The sequence below is a fragment of the Dipteris shenzhenensis genome, chromosome 17, assembly GCF_047967505.1.
Source record: "Dipteris shenzhenensis isolate YYH24624 ecotype China chromosome 17, Dip_SZ_1.0, whole genome shotgun sequence".
NCBI lineage: Eukaryota > Viridiplantae > Streptophyta > Polypodiopsida > Gleicheniales > Dipteridaceae > Dipteris > Dipteris shenzhenensis.
Genome location: NC_141612.1, coordinates 24,980,523 through 25,002,180, shown reverse-complemented (window position 1 = coordinate 25,002,180; position 21,658 = coordinate 24,980,523). Strand labels below are relative to the sequence as shown.

The 21,658-nt window shown below is 44.1% G+C and overlaps 1 protein-coding gene across 1 annotated transcript in view; it reads left to right on the top strand.

The window, feature by feature from the left end:
• BTS (zinc finger protein-like protein) overlaps nucleotides 1–21,448 on the top strand; it is a 43,138-nt gene extending 21,690 nt beyond the window's left edge. Inside the window, exons 5-14 of the mRNA XM_087387827.1 lie at nucleotides 10,078–10,318; nucleotides 10,399–10,567; nucleotides 10,796–12,368; nucleotides 12,462–12,683; nucleotides 12,809–12,949; nucleotides 19,832–20,066; nucleotides 20,172–20,231; nucleotides 20,431–20,502; nucleotides 20,605–20,923; nucleotides 21,083–21,448. Of these exons, the coding sequence (XP_087243953.1) occupies nucleotides 10,078–10,318; nucleotides 10,399–10,567; nucleotides 10,796–12,368; nucleotides 12,462–12,683; nucleotides 12,809–12,949; nucleotides 19,832–20,066; nucleotides 20,172–20,231; nucleotides 20,431–20,502; nucleotides 20,605–20,706 (2,815 nt within the window). The 3' untranslated portion in view covers nucleotides 20,707–20,923; nucleotides 21,083–21,448. The remainder of the gene's footprint in view (nucleotides 1–10,077; nucleotides 10,319–10,398; nucleotides 10,568–10,795; nucleotides 12,369–12,461; nucleotides 12,684–12,808; nucleotides 12,950–19,831; nucleotides 20,067–20,171; nucleotides 20,232–20,430; nucleotides 20,503–20,604; nucleotides 20,924–21,082) is intronic.
• The last annotated feature ends 210 nt before the right edge of the window (nucleotides 21,449–21,658 follow it).

The window sequence follows — 21,658 nt, the reverse complement described above, 5'->3', positions numbered from 1 at the left end:
ATCCCGCACTGATTTCTTATGAAAGACAGTGAATCCTAAGTGTTAGAAAATACCCAAGAGAGGGTACACGCAGCCGAAGACTTATAGTAATGCCCAAGAGCTCACACAGTGTGCGGTGTGGGTGTGGAATCACAAACTTCTTTACTTATGTGCATTCAATAGATGTGCGGACTCATCAATAGACAATGAACCAACCAGATAGAGAAACCACCAAAATATATATTTCCGTCCACAACTATGGACACAATACAAAAGAGACAGATCCAGAGTCCCACCAATGATGTGGTCCTTTGATCTTACCACAAGGTCCTTCTCCTATCTGCTGGCTATCTCTAGACTCGAGCCCACATGCTCCACCTGGAGCTTCTGTAAACTTTCCATCCAGATCACAACACCTTGCTGCCCTGAGAGACAGCCAAGGTTCAGCCCTTGAGAGCTCAGTCTGCAGCACGCCTTCTACTCTCCTTCACCTCCAAGATGAGGCCCAAGAAGATGTCTTCTGGCTGCTCCTGTCTGCTGCTGGTTCTGCTGAACTGTTAGATGATTGAATGAGGCCTAGTGGCCTCTTTATATAGGCCCCAAGGGGGCTGGCAAAATACCGACCAGCCTGCAGCAGACTGGCCGACCAGTCTGTGGCTGGTCCAGCCCTTAAAGGGCACACAACCCAGGGCTTTTGGCCCAAACTTCCAGGGCCCTTTGGCCCTCCATTCAAGGCAAGGATCCAGCCTATATAAGGCCTGCCTTCTGCCCACTGACAGCCATATTTGCTGCTCCATATCTGGGCCTGCACATCCTGCCATATCTGCGCCTCTGCCAGGTCCTCTTCCCAGCCACGTGTCCTGCGCCGTATTCCTGTACATCCTGCTGTCCTGACCCGCCTGTACCGCGCCATCATCAGGGTCTATTGCAGGCCCTTCACCTGCCCACTACCCTCGCCATGCTGACACCATCTGCAGGTCCCAATCCTGTGAGGTGCTGCCCATGTGGCGGCCCCCTCTCTTTCTTCTCTCTTGGGCACATCCTGCCCTAGGTCTCCCTCCCCCACGCACTCCTCATTTGGGGGCTTACAGATGGGGAGGTGACCTTTCCAACACTAAGAAGGCCCGAAGTTTCTCATGCCCTTTCGAGAAATCCTACATCTAAGGTACAACAGCTCTTTATGAAAGAACTCACTCTTAGACTCCTTCGCATACAACTTCTCACGCCTTAGTATGGCTAACATAGTGCGGAGATGCTCGACATGCTTGTTAAGAGAATGGTTGTATACCATAATTTGTTAAAAAACTACCATAAAATTTCCCAAATAGTCACCAAAGATATCGTTTGTCATCTGCCGGAAGGTCGCATGAGCATTCATAGTAAAAAAGGGAGTACTAAAAACTCATAATGGCCATATTTTGTCTGAGACCTCGTCTTATAGATGCCTTCCTCAACTGTGCGTATCAGGTGGTAGCCAGAACGAAGGTTAATCTTCGTAAAATAGGCAGCTCGATATAGCCTATTAATCACATCATTTGCCCTAGGAACGGGATATCTATTCTTGATTGTAACTCTCTTCAACTTTTTGTAGTTTACACACATCCTTCAACTTTTGTCCTTTTGTGCTTCAAAAGCACTGGAGAGGGAGATTTTTTTTTCCTTTGCACCAAGCGTAGACATTCCCACAACTATTGGAATATCTCATCCTTTTTCATTTGGCCTCAAAAAATTCAATCTGGGGGCCCCTATTAACTGCAGATGCAAACACACATAAAACACATTAGTACACTTCATAATCAGAACTTGCAGGTGACTAGTCTTGTCTCTGTATGCTTCTCCAACTGATAGAGCCTTTCTTTCAAGGATTCATGGTCTCCCAGAGTGGGACATCAAAATCACCCTGAAATACATAGGGTACTCTCCCTTTGACAAAAGTCAATGTGTGACTTTGCCTATGCATCTGGTATTGAGTTTGTGCAACCATTCTTTCCCTAGAATTATATACACCCTATCTAAATTCATAAGCATGAAATCTGTATGCTTGGAGTAACTCTGGGTAGTAAGGGAAATCTGCGGTGCACAATAGTCCCGTTTTTGCTTGCCCGCTGCCATGTCCCCTCGTAGACAGCTAGAGGATGGAGAGGGCGGCACTTTGTTGCAATCCAGGCGCTTGTGGCTGAGCACCAATGGTTTGCTGGTTTTATAGAACTATAGTCCCCTTGCTTTCAATTCAGCCCAAATTCAGCCTTGATTTTAGGTTAATTTCTCTTTCTAACCCTAATTTTTAGGTTGGGCTTTTTCCAAAAGCTCCCTAGCTTCTCTTTTCGCCTACAGCCTACAGCCAAGATTTTTCAATAGGGCCGTCCTAGCAGAATGCAATTGGATTCTCCCATGCTCCAGCCTGCAAATGTGATTGTCTACTGCTGTGCCATGCTGCACCAGTCAATTTCGAACCAAAATCCGCCACCAAACCCATGCGAATTTACTGGTAAGCTCATCGTTTGCTGCTTCCCCACTTTTGCATGCAATCTCTGCAACAATTCTTGCACTCTACCTGCCCTTTCCTTGCACTTGGGCCTAGCCATGGCCCATATGAAGCCTGCAGTAGATTGCATAGCAATTTGCTGCTGTTTCTGGCTCTCCTACCCTCACCCACTGAATCGCACTTGACCAAGCATGGATTGGACTTCAACAACCAGTTCTCTTAACAACAAGTCCCAACTTGAAAACTTTCGAATTGTCAGCAGAGGAACTGCAAACTGTTCTAGGTCAGTTCACTGCCCTCCTAGACCGACGATTAATTACAACACTATTTTGACAAAGCACTCTCAATTCTCAGCAATCTTCTTCAGAAAATCAGCTCTGATTGAAATCGAGTCATGTATAACAGCAAGCACCACCCTCCCCTCTGTGCGCCTCCCCCCCCCCCTCCGGCCCAATTTGCTACTGTTTCTGGCTCTCCTACCCTCACCCATTGAATTGCACTTGACCTAGCATGGATTGAACTTCAACAACCAGTGAGAAAGGGGCAGATTGGAGGAGGGAGAGATCGGAAGAGGGAGAAAGAGTAAGAAGTGTGGGAAGGGGAAAGAGGAAGAGGAAGACAGAGATTGGGAGAGAAGGCAGAAGGAAAGAGAGAGAGATAGAGAGAGAGAGTGTGGGCAGCACGTAGGAGGTAGGAGGTGGGAGTAGATAGGATTAGATGTCACATTAAAAAAGTGAGTACAATGAGTGGTGGATGGGGACTTATATAGTCCCTCCACTTTTCCTAGTAACTCCCGCTAAAGGCCTACTAAAATACCCCTTTTCTTCCTTCATTACAGCCATCCCCTCCCATAGAATTTGGCCCTTATTTACATACTGGCTGTTGCAAAAGGTGCAGCAAATGGCAGCTAATGATCAGCCCGGTAGGAGATAGGGGTAGGCCTAGATAATGCTCTCTGGCTGCCAAGAGTTCTCATCCTCACGGAGTGCCTTCCACTTGATGAGATACTCTATGTAGACCCTGTTTTGGAGTACGTGATTTCTGAAACCCATGATGCGCTCTGGAACATAGAGGATGCGGCCCTCCTCATCCATAGGTGGCAACTCAGGAAGAACATGGACATGCTGTCCCACATGTGGTTTCACCAAAGACACGTGGAAAACATCATGGATCTTGAAGGTACTTGCGGATGATCTTGTAAGGACCATAATACCAATGAGCAAGCTTTGTGTTGGTATTACCTTTCAGCGAGGCATAACAGTTCTTATGGAGATGCAAATACACATAACCTCCCTCTTTGAAAGACAAATATCTCTTGCGTTCGTCCGCATATTTCTTCTACTTGGCTTCGGCATCCTGCATATTCTTTTTAGCCAACTGCAGAAGGGCATCCATCCTCTCCAAGTCATTTTGTGCTTGCTGATTTTTCACAGCCATGTCAGCAATTGAAGAAGGCATCCCGACCTTGCATCCTTACATTGCCTCAAATGGGCTCATGCCAATGGAGAGGTGATTGGTACTACTGTAGCAAAATTCAGCAAATGCCAACCATTTATCCCAAGACTTTTAAGTATCATGACAAAAGTGCCTCAAATATTCCTCCACCCATCTGTTCACCCTTTCCGACTATCCATCAATGCTAGGTGTGAGTAAAGTACCCATTGTTGTAAATAACTCTTGCCAAAAGTGACTCATAACTTTTGCATCTCTGTTGCTGACAATTTCCTGAGGGAAACCTTTATGCTTAAAGACATGCTCAATGAATGTCCAAGCAACTCGTGATTCAAAGCTGTGTTGTGCTTCCTTTGACCACATAAAAGCATCCTTCCTCAAGAGGTCAGTAAGAGGAGCTTCCCTCTTGGCAAATTTGCAAATAAAGCGCTTGTAGAAGGAAGCAAGACCTAAAAATCCTCTCAACTAGATGGGGTTTTTGTGGCTGTGGCTAATCTTGGATGCATTTCACCTTTGCGGGATCTACCCAAATGCCATGTATGCTCACAATATGCCCCAGGTACTCAACCTCCTCTGCCATAAAAGTGCATTTGTTGGCTTTTCCATAAAGCTGATGCAATCTCAAAATTTCCAGCACCAGCTTCACATGCTTAATGTGCTTGTGCCTATCCTTGTTGTAAATGAGGATATCATCAAAGAAAACTAGCACGCATAAGAAAAGAAGTGGCTGCAATATCTTGTTGATTAGTGCCTGGAAGGTGGCCGGTGCATTAGTCAATCCAAAAGGCATCATGTTGAATTTATACAAGCCTCGTTCTGTGCGGAAGGCCGTCTTGTGCTCATGGCAACGAGACCTCAAATCTATCTTCGTGAAAAACTGAGCACCCTTGATTTCATCCAATAGGTCATCTATCTTGGGGATTGGAAACCTGTTCTTGATAGCGGCCTTGTTTAGATCCTTGTAATCAATGCACATGTGGCACGATCCATCTTTCTTCTTCACTAGAAGCACCGGGAGGCAAAAGGAGAAGTGCTATGAGAGATGAGGTCCTTCTCAAGCAATTCCCACGCCTGTACTGCCACTTCCTCTCGCTCAACCTTAGAAAGACGGTATGGGGCTTTGTTTATAGGCTTACTGCCAAGCTTAGAACAATGGCATGATTCACATCCCTCTTGGGAGGCAATTGGGATGGCATATCAGCAAACACATCAGAAAACTCAGAGAGCAACTGCTGCATATCACAATCCTTAACACGGGGAATGCTACCCTCCTGAGATATTGACACATTCAATGCATAGAGGGCGTTCTCCTGGCCAACTGCCTTGCTGAAATGACCTACAATTTAGGATTGGCAGTGCCATGCAATGCTATAGTTCTACCCTTTGGACCAAGACAACATCTATTGGGCCCATGTCTAGTGCCAAGAGATTCCCTGCAAATTCATAATCCTTAGAGAGCTTGATCCTTGCATCTTGTCAACAAAATTTACTGATCAAATGCTGTCTATTTTCCACCTCTACTCTCAGCCCATGATCAATCTCAGTAGCAATGAATCCCACCTTCTGTAAGGTCTTAGAATTGAGTGCTACCGCTGTCCACAAGCATGTGAACAGTCCTGCCATTAATTTGCCCTTTCAATCTGATAGTCTCAGCACTTTTGGCACCCATCAAGGCATGAAAAGAGATAGCATAAATTGTTGGCTGCGCATCCCAATAGATCTCCTCCTTGTCCACAGGAGCATTGCATCCTCTCGCGCATGAAAAGGCATAGCAATCTGATGCTCCACATGAAAGACTGTAGGCCAACAGCCTCGCATGCCATAGGTGGGCTGAGTGTCATTTGATTGTATACCATGCATATTGTGTTCAATAACACCACCGTGATCAAAGGGGAAATCAACCCGCTTCGTGGCTCCAGTATCTGGAGCTTCTTCCACGTCATGTGCACCCTTTGAATCATCATTGTGGCATCCAAGGTCTCAGAAGCATCCATTAAATCATCATGATCCGATATATCAATAATCATGCTGAGTTTTGCAGTGCTACTGTTACGCCTTTTGCAAACTTCTCGATGCTCAGGAGTCCACTTCTCACCACACTTAATATATAAGCTAGCCTACTTTTTGCTGTCCATAGTAGCCCTGGTGTGTTGTTTAAATTCTGACTTTTCATTACCAACACTTGGCTTAGCTCCTGGCTTAGCATCAGATGACCTGTATGGCTTAGCATATGGCATCTTGCTGCTTGTAATAGTGGGAAACCTCGGAAATTTTGCTGCTGCTGATTTCTTGTCATGCCGATCAGCCAACTTAGGCTTCTTCTCAATCTCATAAGGAGCACCATGCATGCTGCCCGTTACATTCTCAAATTTGCTGAAATATTTTGGCTCAAATACTTCTGCAAGCTGGGATGCCCTCTCAATAGTCTGAAGGTTATGTGCCTTCACATCTGTAGCCAGGGAAGGACTCAATCCATGGATGACACACAACAACTTCCCTTTATCAGATACGTCATGTACAAACAAGGAAAGCCTCCAAAAGCGCTACAAATACTCTTGGACTGTATTGGTCTGCGACAATGCATAGAATTCAGCCAAGTACTGATCCAAGATGAGTGGGGATACGAAGGTAGTAACCATCATTTCTTTAAAACCCCTCCATGTGGTTGGCCTTTGAGGTGAGTCCCTCATATACCACCACCAAGTATGTGCATAGTCATGCATGTGCATACCTGCAAAGATTATGTGGTCCTCATCTTGCTTTGGGTAGAAGCGGAAATAATCTTCCAGCTTCGTAAGCCACTCCTCCATCTCATTAGGTGTGTGAGTGTCCCCTTTGAACTTACGCATTGTGAGTTTGTCCTTAACATCCTTGGTTGCATAATTCTTGTTTGCGTAACCTCCAGAAGTGCGGGCATCATCATGCTTGAGGTTCACGTAATCGGAGAAAGACATCTCAAGTTTGATGGCTTCAGGTAGGGCCTTATATGAATGCAAGGAATCTAACAACATCTCATCAAAAGTGGCTTGTTGCCCACCACTAACCACCTGCTGTGTAGTAGTTGTTACCATCTGATGCATTGGTTGCGTGTGGCTGTATGTGCTCACTGGCTGAGCGATAGCTGCATGGACCCCTGGCTGGGTCTCTCTGCCAAATGCATCTCTCTAAAATGATGGCATGCCAAAGGGATAAGAAGAGGACATGCATCTCTCCTAGGGGTGTGAGCTGCCATATAAACCAAAATGAGCTCCAGGCATACTGATTGGTGTGGTGAAAGGAACACTAATCGGATGCATACCAACGGGTCGGCTCAAAAGAGACGGCTCGGCCTACATAGATGCAAAAAACTGTGAGCCAAAAGATGGCCTGACATTCTGCATGAAGGTGCTTTGCAGCACAAAAAATGCATCATTCAAGTTCAAATAATCCCCATGTTGGGGTACATGCAGTTGTCTAGAAGATTGATGCTCATAGGTATGGTGGGCATCTACTATAAAACCCATGCGTCGAGCAAAAAATACATCCTGATTGTTTGAGTGGTCCCCTTGCTGGGGTGTGGGCTGCTTGCCCTTGTCCTACATAAACTGGCTGATCTGCTGCTCAATCTGCTATCCCATCTGCAAGAATGCATTCTGAGCACTCTCAGTAAATGCCATCTGCTCTTGCTGAGCAGCCTCAAATGGTGTGTCCCTAGCTTGTGACGACTCCTAAACACGAGGTAGACATTTGGGTGGCATTGTGACTGTCTTGCGGGGGAGTACAAATGCAGGCAAGAAATGAAGCTGACTCAGAGAAATAGATAGCAAAAACCTGCTGTAATGAGCACCTGAGAAGCACTTGAAATGTCGATGGAGAAGCTTGAGAGAAGGGTGAATAAGCTGCAAAATGTGGCCCAAATAAGCCCAAACGAGGCTGGGAAAGGCCCCGAAATGGCTGTGAGAAATCGGCTGGAAAAAAAGGCTTTTTTTCTTTAAAAAAAAAAAAGGGGGGGGGGGGGTCCTAAGTCACCTAGGACAGTTAGTACAGCACTAACCTAAGACCCCTAGGACATTGACTGTAACCTAACCTAATCTGGTTGTTTAACCTTGGTTATCATTAACCTGACCTAGCCCAAACTAAGTAAACCTAATCCTAACCCACTAACTAAAGCCAACCTAACTAGACCTAACTAACCCAACCCAACCGGCTAATCTAACTTTAACCTAACTAACCCGTGTTAGTCTAACCTAGGAAACAAAACCTTGTAGGATAAGGCTTGCAAGGCGGGGTGAAGGCGGCGTAGCTCCGGTGGCGGTGGCGAAATTTGACAGCATTGCGTTGCGTCATGTGATGGTGATGCACGGCTTGGATCGCAAGATGGTTGGTAGATGGCTACCTTGGATCTAATCGAGCGGCTGCCGCTACCTCCTTTTCGTTTGGAGGCAGAGATATCAATCCGACTGTGGCAGTGAAGGATGCCTCTTTAACACTGACGTTGACGTTAATGCAGTTGACGCTGATACGGTGCAACAATCTTGGATTCAGGTGAAATAGGATGGGAGCTTGTTTTGATGGTGCGTCTTCTTGCTTCACTGGTATTCGCGTTGACTTGTCTGCTTCTTGTGAGTTTGTTGTCTGTCGTAGAAGTCCTGTGGCTCAGGCTTGCCTTCTGTAAGGCTTTCTAGTCCCTTTTTGTGCGTGCATTGCTAGTGTCATAGGTCGTCACAGGTCGTGGTTCGTGATTGGTTTCTTGGAGAGGCTGGGAGATCTGGTTGTTTAGCTCATGGTTGGTATGCTTGGAGAGGCTGGGAGAGCTGGTCGTCTAGTTCGTCTGCTTGAGGTGGATTCTCCAAGCCACGTTGGGTTACTCGGCCATGCTTGATTTGGGCGTCATCCGTTCGAGAGGCAGATAGCATTGACCCATCTCTACACACCTAAGAGTTTATGTCTTCGTTCGTTGGACTGCCAATTGCAGACATCGTGATAGTGTAGCCATGAGCAATGCCTCTGGTAAAGTTTACGTTGTGCAAAGTTGGAGCCACTCACGTCCGGGCTGCTACTTCTTTGACGCAATATCTTCCCGCTTTGTCACAAAATCCATTCGTCATTGTAGCCATTCACGCTATAAAGACTGTACAAATTGGGATAGGGGAGAAAAATAAAGGTTCCAGGGTCGGAGCTCTAATACCAATGCAATGAAAGAGGCAGGGGCAGATTGGAGGAGGGAGAGATAGGAAGAGGGAGAAGGAGTGAGAAGTGTGGGAAGGGGAAAGAGGGAGTGGAAGAGAGAGACTGGGAGAGAAGGGAGAAGGAAAGAGAGAGAGATAGAGTGAGATTGGGAGAGAGTGTAGGCAGCACGTAGGAGGTAGGAGGTGGGAGTCGATAGGATTAAATGTCATAAAAAAAGTGAGTACAATGAGTGATGGATGGGGATTTATATAGTCCCTCCACTTTTCCCACTAACTCTAGCTAAAGGGCTACTAAAATACCCCTTTTCTTCCTTCATTACACCTCCTCCTTGATGCAATGGGCCCTGAAGGTGGGCATAGAGCCAATTATGCCTTTAGCGTGCCTATATATTTTATACTTTATGTAAATTTAAATTATGTCTTAAGTATCTTATTTTTAAGACACTTAGGACACCCAGCTCTAATGCCTGTCTAACATGTCATGTCGTAAAGTGTCACAACCATGGTCCCATTCTTGTTCCAGAAGGCAAACGACAAAGCATTGGTAGTATCCTGTTTTGTGTAAAAGGCATTTTTGGGTAGCCTTTTTGAGTCCATCATGTTCACTTTGCTAATAAAAGGGGCAAAATATCGGGGGGAGAGAGAGAGAGAGAGAGAGAGGCAGAGGCTCGATTGACACTGCACCACTGCTGCTGAAAACAATACCACCAAAATTTGAAGCATGAACCTAACTGCAAGACAGTTTTTCATGTAAATCTGAAGTGAATCAATCCCAATGCTTTTTTTGGTCTGCCAGTTCCCTAGTACACTAGTTAACTCTCATATAAGGTTTCATATTGCTACTGCAATAGCTATGATGGGGTCACAGGAGCAGGTGAGGAAAGGGAGGAAAAAAGGAAACTTAGAACGATTCTGTGACTGTTGTGGGTTTGACTACTATGTGATGGTGGCTATGTATCTCTAAATAGTAAATTTGTATTGATTTCCTGACAGTGCTGCAGAAGATAATGTTGTATTTCCAGCTATTTCTGAAAGGTCAAAGCATGTTCTTTCTTACATTTCTGACCATGTGCGGGAGGAGCATCAGTTTGACAATGTTCGGAGTCTACTTGATGGCATCCGCACATATAAAAATGGCAGTTCATCAGCAGCAGAAGTAATTGATAAGCTGTGTGTCCAGGCAGAGCATATAGTTGAAACTGTCCAGCAGCATCTATTAGATGAAGAAATAACGGTTAGATAAGAACTTTGAACTTTCCCACCTTGTAAATCTTTTTCAATTTGTATCTTGATTTTATGTGGCTTAGCTTTCAGGTTCTGCCCCTTGCTCGAAAGCACTGTAGTATCAAAGAGCAGCGTAGTTTACTCTACCAGAGCCTTCGTGTCATGCCCTTGAAGCTCCTGGAAAAAGTGTTGCCATGGCTGGTGGCTCTTCTCACTGAAGAAGAAGCCAGGTGCATGCTCTATAATATGCAGCAAGCAGGTATGCATTATAAATTGGGAAAACCTTGGTCTGATGACATCTCCTGTGTGTTTTTCAGTTTCACAAAGATTTGATTTTTTAATATCATGTCTTGCGAAGACTTCCCTTGTTAAATGGGATGGATCTTGTAAGGAAGCAGGTGAAGGGAATCTCAAGGGTTACAGTAGTACATATTAAATGCAAGTCAGTATACAAACAAATTTGAGTATTCGTATTCTGTTGTTACAGCACCAGTGGGTGACGAAGCTTTGGTTACATTACTTCTGGGATGGGCATGCAAGGGTCAAATGCAGACTCTAACCAAATTTGGAAATTTCAACTGCATCTCGTCAGACACATTGGATGGTTGTCCACTAAACAAGAAGAGGTCTGTGAGAATGAAGGTTAGTTGCCATTGCGAGACACAATCAGCAGTCCCGATGTGTGGAAGTGTAAGAATGGATGAACGTTTACAGGCTTGCCATGTTCCAGAGCTTGGAGTGAAAGGTAGTAGCTTGGGTTTTGGTGCAGGGACTCGGGCACAATTGCTTCGCACTTTGTCATCCAACTCAGCATACTTGGGGTCTGGTCTGTTTGGTGTGGGTTGCATAGTAAATGCAAATCCTGACGGAGGCACTTCAAAACCAATAGATACAATATTTCAGTTCCACAAAGCAATTCGAAAGGATCTTGAATATCTTGATGCTGAATCTGGGAGGCTTGCTAATTGTGATGAGGAATTTGTAAGACATTTTGTGGGGCGGTTCATGCTTTTGTGGGGTTTGTATCGTGCTCACAGCAATGCGGAGGATGATATTGTTTTCCCTGCTTTGGAAGCCAAAGAGGCTCTCCATAACGTGAGTCACTCCTACACAATTGATCACAAGCAAGAGGAGAAACTTTTTAAAGATATCTCAAGTGTCCTTTCGGAGCTCTCAGGTTTGCATGTAAGAGTGGCGGCTGGAAGGCCCACTGAAGCCCAAGGCATACAGGAGGTCAAGGAAGATGATTGGAATAATGTGTATCAGGAAAATGTAATGTGCAAGCAGAAGCTGGCTGCAAAGTTACAGGGTATGTGTAAGTCTATACGTGTCACACTGGATCATCATGTCTCCAGGGAGGAGGTTGAGCTATGGCCGCTTTTTGATATTCATTTCTCTGTACAGGAGCAGCACAAAATCATAGGTCGGATAATAGGAACCACAGGTGCTGAAGTCCTTCAAGCTATGATTCCTTGGGTAACCACAGCACTTACACAGGAGGAGCAGAGTAGCATGTTTGATACCTGGCTGCAGGCTACTCGAAATACCATGTTTGATAAGTGGTTGCATGCTTGCTTTCCAAGCTCACCTATTAGATCACCTCATTGTTCAGTATCTCAAGGTGATGTGATGCCACAACCTGGAAGCACAGAATGTCTTAGGATGGTGGCTGATTACCTTTCCAAGGATGCTTTGAGTCAGGATGATCAATTGAAGGGCTTGACAGATACCTTGACAGGGGTAGATGAAAAAAAAGTGAGCGAGTGTGATATGCCTATTCAAGAGGGTAAGAAATTCCAAAAAGGAAAAGGAATGCATCCCTCTGAAACTTCAAGTTGTGAGCAGCTCAAGGCCACTGATCAACAGAAAAATAAAGTCTCACTGGAAAACAAAGAACCTCAAAAACCTGCTCAAGATGGTACCAACACTTTCAAACCAGGCTGGCAGGATATTTTCAGGATGAACCAAAAGGAGCTGGAAGCTGCTGTAAGGAAGGTTTCAAGTGATGCTTCCCTTGATCCGCGGCAGAAGGCTTATCTCATGCAAAATCTCATGACCAGGTGAGTGAGGATTTTTATATAGAGATTAAATATGACTCCACGCAATCATGCCTAACTGAAAAAGCTGAGACTTATTTTGTTGGCACACAACAGTCGCTGGATTGTAGCTCAACAGAGGCAGCCTCAGACAGCTACCATACAAAGTGATGGTCATGAAGCAGTTCCTGGCTGTTGTCCATCATACCAGGACACAGACAGGAACATCTGCGGGTGTGAACACTACAAACGTAATTGCAAACTGCTAGCTGCTTGTTGTGGACTCCTTTACACCTGTCGTTTCTGCCATGACAAAGTCAGTGATCATTCCATGGACAGGTGACTCTCATTAGACTTAGGTTCCCTGGAAAGAATGTCCTGACTTGGTTAGTCTTATTACGTGGATTTTGTGGATTCGGCAGAAGTGATTTCATCTATATTGCATGAATGTTACCTCATTACAGGCAAGCCACACAGGAGATGATGTGCATGAAATGTTTGAAGATTCAGCCTGTGGCACAACACTGCACAACTACATCTTGCAACAACCTCCAAATGGCGAGATATTACTGCAACATATGTAAATTCTTTGATGATGACAATAGGTACGTGAAGTTACTTTTTACTCGTATGAAATGCTGTCAGAGGCTTGTTGTTAACTGTGCAAGGTCCCCCTTTATTATAAATATCCTATTGCTTGCATCTAATCATCACAAATAAATTCCAAACATAGATAACCTAAAACAGAAATAAAAGCTTAAACTTAGACACACAGAGAATGAAGATGTAACATGAGAACACAAATAGTTGAATAACTATCTTTGAAGTGTGATATCTGTCGATTGCTCCTTCATGGCATTTTTGTATCTCCTAGCACTGGAGGGCTAAGAGTGGCTACTTTGAATTCTAAAGACTCTTTGTTTCAGGAACTTTGCAGCTGCTCTGTACACTGCCTACATGGCAGACTTAATGTTTACTCAGATCTGCCACGGGGTAGCCTTTCGGTCTGCCTACATGACCTCTCTCTGGTCCCAAATCCAGATTACACTTGCCCATGTCCTCCTCATTTGGGATCACACAGGTGGGAGTTGACATCTAATCTCCAATACCCTTATCGACGTTCCCACCCATCATTCAGTAAATTCTTTGTCATCTCTAGTATCACATCAGGATGCATCGGCTTTCTGTAATCCACCATTGCTGCATCAATCTTAACCTTATTGTCCTCAAAGAAATGAAGCTTGAGAGTCAACACCTATGCGTCGATGCAAATGCTCCAACAGCTCCATAGAGAAGTTCTCAAGAACAAGTCGGAGTTTCCTTTGGTCTTCGAACCGGCAGCTCTTGTTTCTCCAAGTCCACCTTCACCAAGGTTAGCTATCACGGTCATAGGTACAATCTAGGCAGCACCAACTTTTGATGTTACCACGATCCTTGATCATGAAGACACCAGCATTTTCGAGCAATCGCGGTGTAACCATTAGGTACGTCCTGCTGCCCCCTTGCGCGAGGTCTGTTTCAACCCGTCTTTATCGTGGCAACATCCATAACCAAGTAACACACTTGAGCAATGAGATCATTATGGTTGATCCACATAGATCCGCATCTCCAAGTATCATACTGGAGAGCAAGCTCTAAAGGGCTCACACTTGAGTAACCCACCAACATCAACATACTTCCTTGTTCTATTGATGTTCCCATCTCCACCATAAAGGCTTCAACAGGTCCATCCTCTTTTACTTCATTGACATTGAAGAAGCCTTTGTAACACACGTCCCTGTCAACAAATCACGCTCCTCAAAGCAATCATCTTTGTCCTTGGCAAAAGTCATGCAGTAGGCATTGATGGACTCTGCAAACAAGACTTCCCTCGCTATTTGCCAAGACCATGTTCTCAACGCTTGAGAAAAACGAGGCAAACTTTTCACCCAGTACAAGCTATTGACATTTGTATGTATGCATAGAGAATATACAGGCCAGTGGATCCACTTGAATGGCTGCTTGCTTTAAAAACACTCCAAGTATCTCCCAAAGCACATCATTCACATGTAACTCTATATTGCAATCTTTGGTGTTTGTATACTGTTTGGCCTTGATCCTGGAAGTCCCTCCAAAGATACCTCCTTTGTGCCAGTGGTGTCAGCCTTGTTCTTAGGAAAATGGTGTGTGTAACCGATCGTGTCCTCCACCTTCCAATGCCCTCTGGATGATTGGACGATCTCTCAATGTTAAACATTGGGACTGCTCCACCTAGATCTACGTACTTCATCTCGGCAACACTTGGAGTCATCACCAAGAAAAGATCTTGTTTTCGTTACCACGCTTGCCACACCAGTTTTGACCTCACAGACTCCTACTTGGACTCACTTTAATCAGCCTTCTTTTTTTTGGAGACCCTTGCATGATAGCCAGGCTGGTTGGAGTGTAAGTGTTTTTCTTTTTCTTGCATCCACCTTCAAAAGTCCCTGTTGTCAGTGGATTTGTCTTCTTTCTTCTTAATGGGCTTGTCGTTGCTAGATGTGCCCTTTCTTGTGTCATTACCACTATCTTTGTCGTAGATCTTTGCCCTATACAGTGTCACAAGAAAAAGATACTGTATTTTATGTATATTATATATTCATAAATAATACCATAAATAAGACTGCAGCTAGGCTTTAGCAAGGGAGGAGCAGGCTGGAGTAGAGGATGGAGCATGGAGTAGAGGCTGGAGTAGAGGGCTTATGTTGGGTACAGAAGAGGGCTTGGCAAGGGAGTAGACTAGAGGGCTTAGGCTGGGTAGAGTAGAGTGTTTTGCAGGTAGCAGGGCAAGCAAGGGAGAGGCGAATTGAATCGGCATAGAAAAACAGCCGTGCACACCATTTTGTGCGTTTCGCCCTAAATGCCACGTTTCGCACGTTTCTAAGAAACGTTTTGGGCAGAAATGTTTCTACATGTTTTCTGGTGACAGTGGCCCTATAGCCTTCTTTTGTACCGACATATTCTTCAACTCCTCAAAAAGAGCAGCTTTGCCGGATGCGAATTTTCTGAAGCTCTTTGTCAACGTAGGCACCATATGACCAAGTACTCCGAGTTGATCTCGTACCACCTTCACTTTTGTGAGGTAGTCATGCATGGCATGTCTCTCCTCCATCTTCATGACGTCCTCCATCTGCATGACGAATAGTTGATTTGAAGGTTGGATCGTCGTAGTATCATTTGTTTCATACAGATCATTTAAGAGGTCCTGTGGTTCCTTCGAAGTATCCACCAACCGAATGTGCGGAATCACTCCAATGGCTATCGTCCTAATCATCATTGATAGCACTTAGACATCCCATCTCATAGCGTATGGATCTAGAAAAAACTGGGCAAAAATGTGTATTTTGATTTGGGCCAAACAGAGGTTTGGTTGAGAGCATGTTGTCCTGTTTCGAAACATTCCATCTATTTTGTTGTTCCAAGGCCTTGACAGGACAAAATGGGTTTTCATGTGACTATGAAACAATTGCAAATGATGCAAAGCACTAATCCCTCAATAAGTTACACTTGACTGAATCTTGGTCACCTTCCTTCTTGCAAAGGTACCCGTGCTTTAGACGTAGGAGTTTTATTCGGGCCTGAACTGAGATCTCCTTCCAAAGGTCTGACTTCCACGTTCCATGCATTTGTGAATCTTCCTCAGGCCTTGATACCATGCTATAAAACAAAGATGGAGGTTGCTTGCTGTAATTAACGCTTAAGCAGAGCGGAAGAGCATTGCCCAGGAATCACACAATGCTAAGTAAAATCTTGCTCCTTTGCTTTGTGTGCACGAGTGTATATAGAGATAGAGACAGATAAAGATATTAAACAATGCATGATTGAGCAGAACAGCAAATCATGCAATATAGATTGCTCCAAGGAAGGTCGAAACCTGATACAATAGTGTGCTACTATCTAGTAGCTAATCTACTGCCTAGATGTGGACCCCTGGCACGTTACAAAGCTGTCTTCTCGCTCCTCCTGGCACCTTCAATCTTCCGTCAGCCTAGTGGGCTGCGTCCTGCTTGTTGCTGTGGAATGCAGCCAATGGTGAGGCACCATGTATGTATTGATCCTAGACCTCCTTTCTGCACCTGTCTGCCGTGAATATCTGAGGCACAAAGAATACTCATCCCTGGCCTAAATATGAGGCACACTGAATAATTCCAAGGCCCCCAATGGGGCCCTTTTATAGGCCCCCCAGTCTTGCAGACCAGACTAATGACTCAGCCGACCAGACTCACAGATTTCACCGATCCTGTCTGTGGAGATGCTGACATCAGCAGATTGTACCTCTTCTACAGCTGACCCAGTACAGCCTATATATTGGCCTGTAGCTTAATCAGACCATACCACATGGCATGTGTCTACTGGCCCACCACCGGCAGTGTTGCCGTTTGCTCCTGTGCAGACTACAGCTGTTCTTCTGTACAGCTGATTAGATCTGCAGTTGATGACTCTATACTGGTCCTACTTGCTGCTCTTGCTGCTGCACCTGCTGCAGCCATGTCTGCACCTGATGTGCTCTTCTAGGGACTATGCAACAGCTCTGTACACTGCGTGCATAGTAGACTTTATGTTTACTCAGAACTACACACAAGGCAGCCTTTATATCTGTTCACATCACCTCTCTCTGGTCCCAACTACAGGTTACACTCCCCCATGTCCTCATTTGGGGGCTCACAGGTGGGGAGTTGAGTTCTAATCTCCAGTGCATTCATATAGAACTTTCCATTGAGTAGTCCATACCCTCTTCATCCAAGCTCCAGCCCTTTGCAAAGACAAAATACCTTCATATCTAAGCTCTCCAAAACAGGTACCTCTAAGTAAAAAGATACAGACCACCACTGAAAATAGAGATGACTAAAAGAACATCGCATGTCGAGCATCCCAAGTTTCCAATAACGTAGACCCAACATGATTCGGAGGAAAAATAGGACATGTCGATGTATATAATGGGAACTGAGAGTCAAGCATGGTTGTTTCTTAAAAAAATCATAACAATGACATGAACATGATTCACACACAAACATTTTTTATTTTCCATGTAGAAAATTCACATGGAAAAACCGAGTTTGCATTAAATTTCATAAATTTGCATTGATCAGGAGGACCATTGCAAAGTTAGGGGCATTTCTTAACCTGACTTAATGTTAACACTCTTTCAACTTAACCTAATATTAGCTAACATAACCTAACAAAACCTAACGTAAACTAACATTGCGTTAACTAAGCTAATCTAAAGTAACGTCACGTTACACAATGTAATCGTACCTTTCATTCCGTTGTCTTTCCAATCTTCCACCCAGCCACCTCGCATCAGCAATCAACCATCTGATCTGCAATCTACAGCCAGCATAGCATTGGATGCCCCTTCAACATGCTCTCCAAAGTGGAATTCCTGTTAGAAAGCCACCGATGAATAGGAGGGGTGAGTGAAAGGAGGTCGCTGAGAGATGAACATGCCGTGGAGAGGCAGCTATGCTAGAGAAAGGCTGACTGAGCTTGGGAATTATGAGGAGATACAAGCCAATGACAGTGGAGCATAAGAACATGGTGACAGCTAAGGTGGGAGAGAGCAGCGAGCAACCAGATTGATTAATAGTGCTGTAGGTGACCTGGGCGCGAGGAAAGCCAGAGGACGATACAGGGGAGCGGAGCAGAGTATCAAGCTTTGCAGCAACATCTTCCATGTACAAGAAAATCTCCAATTGTGGGAGAAGCTCCATTGCGAGCTCACGAGACCATAGTGCAATGCATAGAAGCATGGGAGTTGAAGAGAAGGGAGAAGCGAGGGGACATGAGAGCTACGAGGAGAAGAGGGACAATGACAGCATAGGACACACATCAGATAGGATTAATATTAATTTATCATTTGGGGGCTTCTAACTTACGCTAATTTGATCATTTGAGACTAATACAATTCGAATTTCGATTTTACATTCGAAAGGGGGACATATTGGGAACTGAAAGTCAAGCAATGTCGCAATACGGATGGGTATTTGTTCATATTTTCTATACCAAGAGAGCCCTCTCTCATGGATTTGGGTGTATGGACTGGGCAAGGGCTTTTGAATCAGACAACAAGTACACAAAGTTGTCATAATTGATGGGATTGATTTTGTGGAAAGGCCACATAAGCATTGGATTCCACTTGCTTCTCTAATCCAATCACCAAGGGATCCATTTTTCACTGATTATTTGGGTGTATGGAATGTAAGGGCCCTAGATTAAAAAAGAGCATACAAGGGATTGTACATGATGGAACTTATCTTGTGGCAAGGGCACATAAGCACTGAATTTCAATTGCTAACACGTATGGTCTTTTCTTACACCTTCTAATACCAAAGAGAGCCATTTTTCTGTAGTTTGGTCAAACATAGCAGGTAAAATGCCCAGAGTAAAAAAACTGAACATAAGGCCCTCATACTTTATGAAATTCTTTAGGAGGGCTGAACCCTTCTCATGTTCTGATCGGCCGATTGGCTGCTCTATAGTGGGCTGACCTGATGAAATAACCTGACACGTGGCTTGCAGATCTTCCGCCCATGTGGCAGTTCTCTCATTCTCTTACACCCTATGCTGGTGTCACTTGCCCAATGACCTGCTCATGTGAGGACCCCATAGGTGGGGTATTGACCCAGCTATCATGTAGGTATTTGCTTCTATGCATAAGTAGTCATAGTATTCTTGTACATGTTAGGCCTGCTGATGTTGCCATAATTCTCTTTATAACTTTGCATTGCCCTATATACTATTTTTTCTATGACTTCTTGCATAGAACTATCAGTTCTGGAGATTATTTTGTTCACAAGCAGTTTGATCTTGGATGAAAAGAGTGTGGCTTGCCTTCTTTGTTAAGTGCTAGTCTGGACTCTGCCCTTCACTTTGGGGTTTTTGTATATGTAGATGCTCCTGTATAGATAGCCCATGTATGGGAGCCTATGTTAATCAAGTTCTACTCTTAATTGCCAATGATTTGAGAGCTGCACACGAATGAGAGCCTATATTTACCCAGGCCCCATTCCTAATTGCCAAAGGCATGCGAGGGGATATCACTACCTATGCAAAAACTGCACCGTGGATTTTGTTCGTACAAATTCAATTGGGCAAGTTCTTTTAAGGCAAGACAGTCATCCTCTTTGTTTGTCCTTTGGGATGAATGTAAGCACAAATAGCAACTTGCAATCTACTCATTGCAAATGTCATGTGGGACGGCAATATTTGTGCAGTATTTCTACGAATGAGTCGAAATGCTATGCCTTATGTTATGTAATGTGTGTTTTTATTACTCTTGACTTTATTAGTTGTGGTTTTTTTTGGGCCTCATGCCATACACTAATGCGCATGCATATTTGTATTTGCACATCCGTACGTGCATGTGAGATCTTGATGCATGTACCTGCACACGCACCAAGCACCCACTGCATACACATGTGGAGGTGCACTTTTTGCTGACATTTTGGGGGCCTCAAATTTCGATGCAGGGATATATACCACTGCCCTTCTTGCAACCTGTGCAGAGTTGGCAAAGGATTGGGCATTGACTACTTCCATTGTATGACTTGCAATGCATGTATGTCAATGTCCCTTAAAACACATAAATGTCGGGAAAAGGGATTGGAGTCCAATTGTCCCATATGCCATGATTTTTTGTTTACATCAAAAGCTCCTGTGAAAGCACTTGCGTGTGGGCATTTTATGCATTCAGCATGTTTCCAGGTATGAGGTTACATATTTGAGTAGTACATGTTAGTAGTTACTTTACTGATCTGTTGATGATGAAAGATATGTAGTCTGACAGCTTTTGTTTTTAATTGGAAACAGGCATATACGTGTAGTCATTACACTTGTCCAATATGTTGCAAATCACTTGGAGATATGTCTGTAAGTGGAACCTGTCAACCTGTCAATGTTTGTATTTGACTTCTTTTTCTGACAAGATCAATTTGAGAACTCAGTTGAAGCAAGTAGCATCATAGTGTCTCTCTCTCTTCTCAAATGTTGTTAGAGAAATTCTGAAGGAGCTTTGTGCTTCTTGTGACACTTGGTTCAAATAGTTAATATATTGATTGTCTTTGGGCAGGTTTATTTTGGCATGCTTGATGCTTTGCTAGCTGGAGAACAGCTTCCTGATGAATATAAAGATAGACACCAGGTGATTTTGCATCCTCAATTTTGCTATGGTCTTTGAGCTAATAACAGTGCTCCAGTGGTTTTTCAAAACTTGGTTCTAACCAAGGGGGACTGGTTTTTGTAGGATATTCTCTGCAACGATTGTGAACAAAGAGGCACAGCTCCATTCCATTGGCTTTATCATAAATGCAGCAAATGTGGCTCATATAACACAAGGATACTCTAAGATCAGCACTATCGATTCATTCAGATGTTTGAATGTTAGACTTTGGCTGTGGTTGAGGAAGGTGATGCACTCACCAAATGAAGTTTTTCTACATGATCATGCTTACTGACACCGAGTCTGGGCATTGGAAGCAGCAGATTATGAGATATATGGGCAACTTGCGCACAGGGAATTATGTTTCCTGGGTGAGACAGCAATAGATGCTTGGACTCTTGGAGTAAGTTGTCTCCTTGACTATAGTAAAGTGTATTTTAGCCTCTTTTATAACTAGTACACAACTCTTGAACTTCATATTTAGAAAAGTGTATTTTTTATTACTAGTATGCAAATCTTGAACTTTATTTTACCCTTCTTATCCAAGTTCTTTTGTCGACAGATCTTGGACGTTCTTTGCCAATCTGGGTGGCAAAACAAATGTGTTCAGGTGGACGGATGAGTAAAGTTTTGGAAAGAGCTGATATCGGCATATGTACTTTGAGTAACGAGGGCAGAGTCACACCTGTAAATCTTATATGCTATGTATATTTAGTCATGAAGGCACTATTCGTTTTTTGACTGTCGCCCTTGGTCAGAGGCATGAGTTTGTACAGTAAAAGGATGGCTGCCTTCTTTCTCAGATGTATGATATGTAATATGTGAGGCATTCTTTGTAGGTTGGAAAATCATGTAAGGGGTTTATGCCTTTCCTGGTCATTAGAGCTTGTATGTCAAAATCGAGCAGTGAATTTTATCTATCATTTGTTGTCCCCTTTTTTTCAATTTGGTGTTTTGTTTGATATGCTGCTAGTGTAGAATAGCTGAGCAGGAAGACAACAGCAAAAACGAAACAGCAGTGGAGAGGTGAACTGCACGTACGGAGATTGCAGTTCTAAAATGAAGTGAAATACAAGTCATAGTAATGACTAACACTAACCTTAGGAGTAGTGTAGGACTGAGAGTCCGAAAGTCCTAT